Genomic DNA, 12,211 nt, shown 5'->3' with positions numbered 1-12,211 from the left:
TGGCAACAGTTCTTTCAGTGAATACCTTTGAGATTCTACTACTAACAGTCCTGTGTGCCTAGTTTAAATCCAGTTTGGTCAGTTTATTTTATGGTAGCATATAGTTGAGTTCAGAGGTAGTTTTAGATATTTCTTTTGGGGTTTTAAAAATATATTTTGTATAAATGTTAAATTTTACTCATTTGCAGCATGAATTTCAAATAGTAACTTCAAATTATATTTTTAAATATCGAAAATTAGGAAATTATAGAATGGTGAACAGTTTTAGCCCCATGATTTTATTATTTTAGAAAAAGTTAGGGTAATACTCATTTTAATGTACTTTTTGAAAATTAAAATTTACTTAATATAGGTTTTAAATAGAAAAATCAGGTTAAAAAAAATCATAACACCATTGCCATAGATAGCCACTGTTCAGGTAGGACAGTGGAAGGCTGTGAGGAGGAAGGATTTTAGGAAAACAGAAGTTATGTATGACAGTGGTATAGAGTATTCTCTATATATGCATACACACACGCTAAATCAAATATAAGGATTTTACTATTGCATTATGAAGAGACAGTTGAATTATAAAGTAAAGCTAATTGAATACTAATAGGAAAATGTAAATTAACATAAGATTTGTAGATGCTTTATGGAACAATCATTCTCTAAGAGTTTGCTTTCTACTGAAATGGTAGAAAAACAGTTCTTTCTCTTTGTGCTATGATTTTGTTTTATTAGATTCTTCTTTTTTAAAATTCATTTGTTGTTGAGAATATACACAGCAGAACGTATACCGATTCAACCATTTCTACATGTTGTTAGATTCTTAAAGAGAAAATGGATGGTACCATTAGTTATATTTTGTGTAACATTAAAGAACAGTTATTGTGCTGCTTTAGTTAAATTTTTTCTGGACTGCTTTTAGGCATTGTGTAAAAGGAAAAACTCATTTGTAATATTCCTTCATATGCGTTCATTTAACCAACACTAAGAGTGCTGCTGTCTGTCAAGCACTGTGCCCTGTGCCGTACCCTTGGGAATAGGAAGTCAGATAGGCCACTGACCTTTTCCTGAAACTGAAAAGCTTCTAGTCTAGAAGGGGAGACAGAAAAGTAAACTAAATGAACCTGCAGTATGATAAGGGCAGTGATATTCATATGCAGAGAGACATGCAGGAAAGATACCTACCTAACTAACCACCAGTTTGAATGATTCTGGAGAAAGTGACACATAAAGAATGTATGGAATCCTGGTGGCACAGTGGTTAAGAGCTCAGCTGCTAACCAGAAGGTCGGCTGTTCAAATCTACCAGCATCTCCTTGGAAACCCTATGGGGTAATTCTACTCTGTTCTGTGGAATTGCTGTGATTTGGAATTGACTCGATGGCAGTGCATTTATTGGCCTTTGAGGAACAGGAGCAGTTTGGTGGTTGGTGTTAAATTGTTAAAACCAAGACAAGAAAAAAAAAAAGGCAATGAAGACAAAAAATGTATGTAAAGTACCTGCGCAGAACTGGGTAGCTAACAGAGGTCACCCAAAAACCCAACCCACTGCTGTTGAGTTGATTCTGACTCATATTGACACTGCAGGTCAGAGTAGAACTGTCCCATAGGGTTTCCAAGGCTGTAATCTTTACGGAAGCAGACTGCCACATCTTTCTCCCTTGGAGCCGCTGGTGGGTTCCAACCACAGATCTTTGGTTAGCAGCTGAGCTCTTAGCCGCTGCACCACCAGGGATCATTAGATGATGTTTACCCTTTTCTTCAAGCAGTAGAGCATACATGCTCAATGAGACTGTTAGCACTCTGAAGGGGGTGAAAATGGGTTCTTGGGAGAGGAAGGATGAAAAAAAGTCTTTAAGTATAAAGCTCAGATATACATAAAGTACAAAAATAGGTATGCACTGTATCTGTTGTATTCAAATTGGGCTGGTGGTGGTTATTAGGAAAATATCTAAAAAGGCTCCTTAGGGGGTGATAATGAAAACAAAGCAATAAAGTAAGAAGTGATCTGTCTGCGTAAATAAGGACTACCGTACTCAGGTGTGTAAAGTACTAAGAAAAATAATTTTTCTTACGAATATTCAGGTGGTCAGTTCTGAAGTGTTTACCATTCTTTTGGCACCTGTTCAGATTCTTACCAGAAAAAGTTAAGTGCTGCTATATAATCTTTTGAGATTTCTTCCAAATAAATTATATTCTAGAATATTTTATAAAATAAATATATTAAGTAGTAGTGACAGGACATAAGCATAGAAATAGTTTATTCAAATGAAGTTTAATGATAAGGTCAGGAATCAGAGCTTCTAGCAGAGTTATTAATATTTCTCTATTTGGGGGCTCTTATTAATAGCCAAAGGAGCCTTGTGGCACAGTGATTAAGAGCTCAGCTGCTAACTGAAAAGTTGGCAGTTCGAACCCACCAGCTACTCTGTGGGAAAAATATGTGGCAATCTGCTTCTGTAAAGATTACAGCCTTAGAAGTGCTATGGGGCAGTTGTACTCTGTCCTATAGGTCACTATGAGCGAGAATCAACTCGACAGCAAAAGGATTTTATTAATATTCAGAATACAAAATTAAACTTCTGTGAGTTCACCCTTAAGTATAACCATATTTTAATAGTACTGCATTGTCAGTGAATCAAGTATTATATATAAGTAAATGTTCTGGTTAAATGAAACCGTTAAGTACCAAGGCTTTTTAAATTTGTGTACTTTAAACCAGTTTACTGAGCATAACTTTAGCCAGCTGCTGTACAAATTTATGTTCATGTTTACGAATACAGGAAGAAGTTAGAGCTCTGAGAGGTTGTAAATACATAGTGATTGATTAGCATCATCAACCATCACCATTCAGAGCTTAGATCTAGCAGTATAAGATCTTTGCTAATAGGAAAGATAAAAGTTAACCTTAACTCAAAAATTTCCTGATTATAAAAGTTATTGCATATACATTATCAGATTAGAAAGTAAAGTATAAAGAAGCAAATAAAAACTAACATAGTCTACAAACCAAAAATAATTTTCTTTCTTTCATTGTTTATTGACTTCTTGAACAGTGATTATTATTCTTTTTCATTTGTACTTCTTACTGAAATAGGCCTGTCGAAGGGTGTTTTTAAGAAAATGTTTTTGTGAAATTGGTGGTTTGCTTGTAGATTTTACATGATCTGAAGGTTATTTTGAATCCATTGAGCAAGTCATTTCCCCCCCAAAAATTTCTGTTTAAAAAATCAATTTTGGAACAGTAACAAAATACATTAATTAGCTTGTATCTCTTTGCTTTTCTTTCTGGCCCCTTCCATCTGTTTTTACTTAGTTTTAATGTAAGTATAAACAGAATATACAATTCTATATTCTACTTTAGAAAAATAAATATCTTTCTATAGCATTTTCTGTTGTTGGGCATTTTGAATTAGTTCCTACCTTTAAAAATTGGGAGAATCACATTAAAAACCTGGATCTCTGGCTTTTTTTAAAAAGCCGTATGGTCTTGAAGCATTGGGCCTGCATCCTTCTATGACAGTTGGCAGTAGCTGCAACCTTTGGTTAGGTCGTGCATTTTACAGTGCAACCTCTGTTCCGGACTAATCCATATTAAAGCAACCCTGGGTTGAACTCTCTTGTTTGTTGCTAATACTGTATCTATTTTTATCTTACAGGAGAAGATGTATGGTCTTACGCAAAGGGACTTCCTCACATGTTCCAACAGGGTGGTGTGTTCTACAATATTATGAAGAAAACCATGGGTACAGTTAATTTCTCTTATTATTCTTAGATAATGTAGTTACTCAAGCTATTATAAGGTTAAGAAAGTTCACACCTGATAGTACTCTTCTAAAAATATTTGCAAAGTTAATTTTAGGTAGATACTCGTTTTTTTAGCAGTCTGCCTAGTTAAAATGGATTATTATCCTGACATGGTCAGCTATATTTTCTGCTATACTACTATTTAAAAATATTCTGTCAACAACAACAACAAATTATGTTGAGCATCCTTTTAAGAGCTTGTTTCCTATCTGTATTTTTGTTATTGTTGTTGTGGCCCATTTTTTAATTCGTTTTTTTTTTTTTTTTTATTGAGTTTTGGGCATGTGTCCTTTATAAGATAGGTGTTTTGTAAATACAGTGAAACCTGTGAGAGCCATAACTTGATAGGACTGCCTTGTTTTTCCAGGTTTTGCAAGTTTTCCGCCTTTGACAGGGTGCAGTCTTACCACTTTTCTATCACTTATTTTAGTGGAAAATACAGTAAAACCTGCGAAAGCCAGAACCCGTGTAAGATGGAAACCTGTCAGAGAAGGAAACCGCAAACATTTTCCTTCTCTGACAGGTTTTGGGTGAATTATATGATACACAAAATATACCTCAGTAAAGTTATTTTATAAAATCAACTGACCATATATATGTGGGTCTATTTCTGGAATCTCTTTTTGTTCTGGTGATATATATAACTCTGTTTTTGCCAGTACCACAGTCTTGATAACTGTAGATTTATCGTAATTGTGAAATTAGTTAGTGTGAGTTTCCCAACTTTCTTCTTTTTCAAAATTGTTTTGGGTATTTTATGTCCTTTGCTTCTCCATATAAATTTTAGAATCAGCTTATTGATATCTACAAAATATCTCCTGGAATTCTGATTGTAATGCATCTGGTATATAGATCAAATTTGGAACGACTGATAACAATATTGAGTTTTCCGATTGCTTTTGTTTTTGTGCGCTGTTGAGTTGATTCTGACTCATAGCAACTCTATTTGACAGAGTACCACTGCCCCATAAGGTTTCCTAGGCTGTAATCTTTATGGGAGGAAATGGACAGGTCTTTTCTCCCCTGGAGCGGCTGGTGGGTTCCAACTACTGACCTTTGGTTAGCACCAATCATCTGTTAACCATTGTGCCAGCAGGGCTCCTCTTCCAATCATGAAAAGGTTATATTTCTCCATTTTTTAGGTCTTCTTTGGCATCTCTCATCTAAATTTTGTAGTTACCAGCATACAAATCTTAAACATACTTTGTTAGATGTATACCTAAATTATTTTTGATATTTTTATAAGAGGTACTTTTTAAAAATTCCAATTTCCTATTGACTGCTAGTATATGCTTAACTCATGTATTAGTCTTAATAGCACTTTAACAGATAGGGATTATCTATGTAAGTCATCATGTCTTCTATAAATGAAAGACAGTATTTCTTTCCAACCTGTATGTGCTTTTTTCCTACTATATTGAGATGATCGTATAATCATAATCTTTTAGTTTGTTAATATGGTGAATTATGTTGATTGATTTTTGAATGTTGAACCAACTTTGCATGTTGGGTTCAATTTGCTAATATTTTATTGAGGGTTTTTGTGACACTGGTCATAAGGGATAATGGTCTGTAGCTTTCTTGTAATGTCTTACAATCAGGGTAATATTGGCCTCATAAAATGGAGCTGGGAGGTGTCCCTCTTCTTCTTTTCTTCTGGAAGATTTTGTGATAGCCTCAATACTGTTTTTTTTTTTTTTTTTTCAGTGTTGGCTAGAATTTACCAGTAAAACCATCTGTGCTTGGAGTTTTCTTTGTTGGTTGTTTTTAACTATAAATCAAATTTCTTGAGCTAGAGTAATCTTCATTCAGGTTACCTCTTTCTTCTTGTGAGGGCCTTGCTAGCTTCTTTTTTTTCCCCCTTCCCCAAGAAATTTGTTCATTTCATTCAAGTTACCAAATTTACTGGCATAAAGATGTTTATGAGATTCCCTTATTGTCCTTTTAATGTCCACAGGATCTGTAGCTCCTTCATGTCTGATCCTGGCAATTTGTGCCTCTTTTTTTGTTTTCTTGTTTTGCTGACCAACCTGGCTAATGGTTTAGCAACTTTTCAGAGAGACAGTTTTTGGCCTTATGGGTTTTTGAATTTTTTTTCTTATTTCAGTTTCATTGGTTTCTGCAGGAAAAAGGTGTAGCAGTTTGCTTCCATAAAGATGTACAGCCTTGGAAACCCTGTGGGGCAGTTATACTCTAGGGTTACTATGAGTCGGAATCAACTCGAAGGCAGTGAGTTTGGTTTGGTTTGGTTTCTGCTCTCATCTTTATTTTTTTCTTCCTTACATTTGCCTTTGGTTTAATTTGCTCTCCTCTTTCTGATTTAAGTAGGAGCTTAGATTACTGAGTCTAAATTTTTGTTTTCTAATACAAGCATTTAATGCTATATATTTCCCCAGTAAGCCTTTTTTCACTTGCCATCATTCATTTCATTCTACCTTTTGAAATATATGAATATCAATAATTTTTACAAGTTAGTAGTTACTTAGGATTGGTTATAGGGTTCCCAGTAATTTGGATAAGTGTGCACTGTCTTCCATGCAACTGAAAATTACTTTCCTTGTTTTTTTAGGGGGAGTGGTGAGGTGGGAATGACTGTCTTGAAAATGTTCTAAATAGTTTTATGTTCCTGGTTTGAAATTATTGTTTTCAACAAATGGCAGTGAGACAGTTGGACATCTACCTGCAAAGAAATGAAGTTGGGCTGCTTCATACCGTGCACAAAAATTAACTCAAAATGAATTGCAGACCTAAACATAAGAGCTGGAGTATAAAACTCTTAGAAGAAAATAAGGAGTGAAATCTTCATGACCTTGAGTTAGGCAAAGCTTTCTTACGTATAGCACCCAGAATACTGCGATAAAAGAAAAAGAGATAAATTGGACTTCATCAAAATTAAAAACTTTGTTTTCAGTGGATACTATCAAGAAAATGAAAAGACAATCCATAGAATGTGTGAAAATTTTTGGAGATTATGTGTCTGATAGTGAACTTTTATTTAGAATATAAAGAACTCTTAAAAACTTTTTTTGTTGTTGAAAATATATACAACAGAACATACACCAATTCAACAATTTCTACATATGCAGTTCAGTGACATTGATTACATTCTTCAAGGTGTGCAGCCACCCTCACCCTCCTTTCCCCAGTTGTTCTTCCCCCATTAATACAAACTCACAGCCCCCTAAGCTTGCCGTCTAAACCTTTCAAGTTGCTGTTGTCAGTTTGATCCCGTATAGTTAGTTCTTTAAAAGAGCACACTGCTCAAGGCAGACTTTGTTTACAGATTAAGCTAAACTATTATATGAGTCTGAATCGACTCCAAGGCATGATTCAAAGAACACTTCAGGGGTCTTTTTTAACCCTTTTTTTTTTTTTTATTGTACTTTGGATAAAGGTTTACAGAGCAAACTTGCTTCTCATTAAACAGTTAATATACATATTGTTTTATGACATTGTTTGCCAACCCTAGGACATGTGAACACCTTTGCCTTCTCGTCACCATTACCAGCTTTCCTGTCTCCTCTTGCCTTCTTATCCTTGCCCCTGGGCTGCTGTGCATATTTAGTCTCATTTTGTTTTACCGGCCTTTCTAATCTTTGGCTGAAGGTTGAACCTCAGGAGTGACTTCATTATTGAGCTAAAAGGGATGTCCTGGGGCCATACTGTCAGGGTTTCTCCAGTCTCTGTCAGACCAGTAAGTCTGGTCTTTTTTTGTTGTTGTTGTTGTTGAGTTAGAATTTTGTTCTACATTTTTCTCCCTCTCTGTCCAGAACCCTCTATTATGATCCTTGTCAGAGCAGTCGGTGGTGGTATCCAGGCACCATCTAGTTGTGCTGGACTCAGTCTGGTGGAGGCAATGGTAGTTGTGGTCCATTAGCCCTTTGGACTAATCTTTCCCTTGTGTCTGTGGTTTTCTTCATTGTCTCTTGCTCCAAACAGGTGAGACCAAGTGGAGTATCTTAGATGGCCGCTCATAAGCTTTTAAGACCCCAGATACTACTCACCATATTTTTGGTTTAAGGTTTAAACATTATCTCAGGGCAATAGTTTTGGGGGTTCCTTCAGCCTCAGTGGCTCCAGAAAGTCTATATTCCATGAGAAATTAAAATTCTGTTCTGTATTTTTCCCCTTTTGATCAGGATTCTTCTGTAGAGTCTTAGAGTATAAAGAACTCCTAACACCTGACAATCAAAAGAAAAAGAATCTAATTTTAAAATGGGCAAAGCATCTGAACAGACATTTCTCCAAAGAAAATACACAAATGGCTACTAAGCGCATGAAAAGATAATCCATATCATTAGCCATCGGGGCTAATCAAACCACAATCAAATAAGACTTTGTACCCGCAAAGGTGGCTACAATCAAAAAGAGAGATAATAAATAACCAGTGTTGGGGAGAATATAGAGAAATTAAATCCTCATACACTGCTACTGGGAATGGAAAATGGTGTAGCTGCTTTGGAGAACAGTCTGTCACTTCCTTAAAAGAGTAAACAGAGTTACAGTAAGACAGCAATTGCACTCCTAGGTATAAACCCAAGAGGAGTGAAAACATGTCCACATAGAAGTTGTACATGAAGGTTTATGGTAGAATTTTTCATAATAGCCAAAAGGTGGAAACAACCCACATGTTCAGTGAATGAATGGATAAATAACATTTGCTGTATTCATACAATGGAAAATTATTTGGTAATAAAAAGGAATGAAGTACTGATACATGCTTCAGCATGGACAAATCTTGAAAACATGCTAAGGGAAAGAAGCTAGTTGCAACAGACCACGTAACTCCACTTAAATGATGTGTCCAGGAGAGGCAAACCTAGACAGAGAGTAGATCAGTGGTTGTTTACAGCTGGAAAGGAGATGGTGGATGAGGAATGACTGCTAATGGGCTCAAGGTTTCTCTTTGGAATGATGAAAATGTCCTAAAAGTGTGGTGCTGATTGCACAACTCTGTGAATGTACTGAAAGCCATCGAATTGTACACTTTAAATGGGTGTGTTATATCTTCATAAAGCTGTTCTATTTAAAACATGTTAGTTGAGGTATTTATCCTTATTAGGGAGTAATTTAGAGCTCTGGAAGGAGCCCTGGTGCTGCAGTGGTTAAGCACTTGGCTGCTAACCCAAAGAATGATGGTTTGAACTTAACAGCTGCTCTGAGGGAGAAAGATGTGGCAGTCTACTTCTGTGAAGATTTACAGCCTTGGAAACCCTATGGGGCAGTTCTGCTCTGTCCTATAGGGTTGTTATGAGTCAGAATTGACCTGATGGCAATGAGTTTGGGGTTTGGTTAGTGTTCTGGAATCAGACCATCTGAGATGAAATTCTAGTTGTACCACTTTCTCCCTTTATTCATAAAGTAGGCATGATAATCTGAGGGTTGTTGTGAGGATGGAATGAGATAATGCGCATAAGCCATTTAGCAAAGGGCCTGGTACCTAAGAAATGCTTAGCAAATGTTTATTATTATTAGAATTCTAGCCATTATGTGCAGAATTAATTAAATTTTCTTTTGACTGTAACACAGTAATTTGAAATGAATTATCCTTAGAAAATTGTCTTACCTTCTAAAATGCAGTTTATTCTAATATTTGTAGTAAAATTCTATCCCTATTTTTGGACAGATACATGTGGCAAATCATTATTATTATCCCGTGGTCAAAGAATCAAAAAGCATGTTAAGCCTTCCTGGTTCCCAGGAAAACACCCACACTTTCCAAAAATAAGAAAAGAATATACCTGTCTTACTTTGCTTAAGTCCTCCCTAAAGATATATTTTAACAGAAATATTACCCAGTATAATTTAGAACTCTGGAGTCATACCATCTGAGATCGAATTGGACTGTTACTGTTCTATTCTTTATAGTTGGAAAGTTATTTAAAAATCAGTAGGCTTAAAGTATGGTAAGTTCGCTTGCAGGTCTTTGTTCAGAGGTAAATGCAGAGATGAACGGTAGATTTTGCGATAACACTTACGTGGATACCCCTTAACAACATAATGTTCAGTTTTGCTTTTGTTTGAATTTTATAAAAACGGAATTATGCTTTATATATTTTGTGACTTCTTTTCTGCAACACTTTTTCAGATTCATCCATGTTGATGGGTATAACTATAGTTCATTCATTTTCACTGCTGCATAGTATTCTACTGTATCATTTTTAACACCATTCATTGTTCAACTGATGCACTTTTAGGTAGTTTCCAGTTTTTGGATATGAGGAACAATGTTGCTATAGTTGTTAGTATCTGGTGCATATGTATAAGAGTTTTCTTGAGCATACATCTGCCTACTTAGTAATGGAATTATTGACATGTGATATAGAAATTTTAATACAGCTTGATTCTTAAAATTTGAAGGATTATATGTTATACAGAACTTAAATGATTATGCTTAAAGGAATCAGAGCACTTAAAATATTTGCAGTGATTTTTTAAATATATATTTTAAATGAAAGTTTTTAAATAACAATTAAAAAGTCTAGAAACTATAGAAATGGTAAACATCACTTCTAATTTCTCAGTATTTAATTTATGTTATACATATACATCAGGGCTTCAAACTGGTTCTGCCTCATTCAGTCATGGCCGATGAATTGAAACCTGAACAGACCTGAATTTTTAAAATGTTGGTGAACTGGAGTGATACCCAAACAGAAAAAATTATGAGTGGAAGCCCTACTAGAAACGTAATCTCCCTCTTAAAACGTCAGCGTGCGTGTTGTATAGCAACCCAATCTCTTGACTGCAGAGTCGGAAATGGTGCCTCGTTCAAAGATGGTGGCTGACTACGCTGCTTTGAATGTGTGTTGCTCTCTACAGTCCTGGCAATAATCTAGTCTTCCAGCGTCAGGCTCCTGAAAGGGCTCACTATGCCTCATCTGAGTCTCCCATTCTAGGGCTTTGACCTATAATTTTTCCCATTCTGGTTATCGGTCCACTTCACCCAAATTTAAAAAATTTGGGTCTGTTCTGATTTTGCTTCATTGGCCATGACTGAACCGTTTCAAACCAGTTCGAAGCCCTGAAACACACTTTAAGCATGATTGTAGTTATAGTACTTCCTTGGTTTTGTTTTCTGGCATTTTAATATCATGTACGTTTTGCTGTGTCTAAGGCTGCTTCACAGGTTTCCTTTTATGTCAGTTTTTTTAACTGCATATAATTTCTATCAAGTAGATAAGCCATAACTAACCATTCTGTTCTTGTTGAAGGTTTAGAGTGTTTCCAGTGTTTCACTAAATAATACTGTAATGAACACGTGTGGGAATATGACTCTTTCTAGGGATAACCAAGGGAAAATATCACACTAGTCGACTGGAGACAATTGCATGACTTTTTTTTAGATTGTTGTTGAGAATATATACAACAAAACGTGCACCAGTTCAACCATTTCTCTATGTATAATTCAGTGATGATTACATTCTTGAGTTGTGCAACCATTTTCACACTCCTTTTCTGAGTTGTTTCTCCCCCATTAACATAAACTCAGTGCCCCCAAGGTTCCTATCTAATCTTTCAAGTTGCTGTTGTTATCTTGATCCCGTACAGATAGTTCTTAGAGCATGATGCTCGAGGCAGGCTTTCTTTTAGTTAAGCTAAATAATTTTTTGGTTTTAATAAGACTTCAGGGGATATTTTGGTTTACGCTTTAAAGATTACCTCAGGGCAGTAGTTTCAGGGGTTTTTCCAACCATCATGGTTCTTGGAAGTCTGGAGCCCATGAGAATTTGAAATTCTGTGCTGCATGTTTCCCCTTTTGATCAGTATTCCTCCATAGAAACATTTATCAAAATGTTCAGTAACGGTAGCCGAGCACCATTCAGTTCTTCTGGTCTCGTGGCAAAGGAGGCAGTTGTTCATGGAGGAAATTAGGCGCACATTGCATATCCTTCACCTATTCCTGACTTTCCTTTTTCTGGCTTCCGGCTCTGTGCGACCAATGAGGAGATAGAACAGAATCACTAAACATACTAGGCCAGTTAACCGGAATGTCCTATATGAAACCATGACCCTAAACCTCCATACCAAGAAACCAAATCCTATAAAGCATTTGGTTGTACATAAGCAGCCTCAGCAGCCACTCTTTTTTTATTATTTTTTTTTGTTGTTGTTGTAAATCTGTCACACAACTTTTGCCAGTTCAACTTTTTATAGGTGTACAACTTCTTGACAGCAATTATAGTAATTGGCTGTGCAACTCTACCTTTAATCCATGTGATTTTTTCCATCTCTGTTAACCTCCCCTTTCTCTGTCCCTTTCTGGCTCTTGGTAACCAGTAATACATTTCTGTTTCTTTACTTCTGCCTTTTTTTTTTTTCTGTTTATGTAATTGAGATCATACAATATTTGTCCTTTTGTGATTGACTTATTTCACTCAGCCTAATGTCTTCAAGGTCCATCCATATTGTAGCA

At 35.8% G+C, this 12,211-nt stretch overlaps 1 protein-coding gene across 2 annotated transcripts in view; it reads left to right on the top strand.

Annotated features, from left to right (window-relative positions):
• The window catches only part of VCPIP1 (valosin containing protein interacting protein 1), a 37,268-nt gene that overhangs the window by 7,512 nt on the left and 17,545 nt on the right, over positions 1-12,211 (top strand). For both annotated transcript variants that reach the window (XM_003408336.4, XM_064267770.1), the window contains exon 2: positions 3,648-3,734. In XM_003408336.4, coding sequence (XP_003408384.1) covers positions 3,648-3,734 — 87 coding nt within the window. The remainder of the gene's footprint in view (positions 1-3,647; positions 3,735-12,211) is intronic.

The sequence above is a fragment of the Loxodonta africana genome, chromosome 14 (assembly GCF_030014295.1).
Source record: "Loxodonta africana isolate mLoxAfr1 chromosome 14, mLoxAfr1.hap2, whole genome shotgun sequence".
Taxonomy (NCBI): Eukaryota; Metazoa; Chordata; class Mammalia; order Proboscidea; family Elephantidae; genus Loxodonta; species Loxodonta africana.
This window is presented reverse-complemented; position numbering and strand designations above follow the sequence as displayed.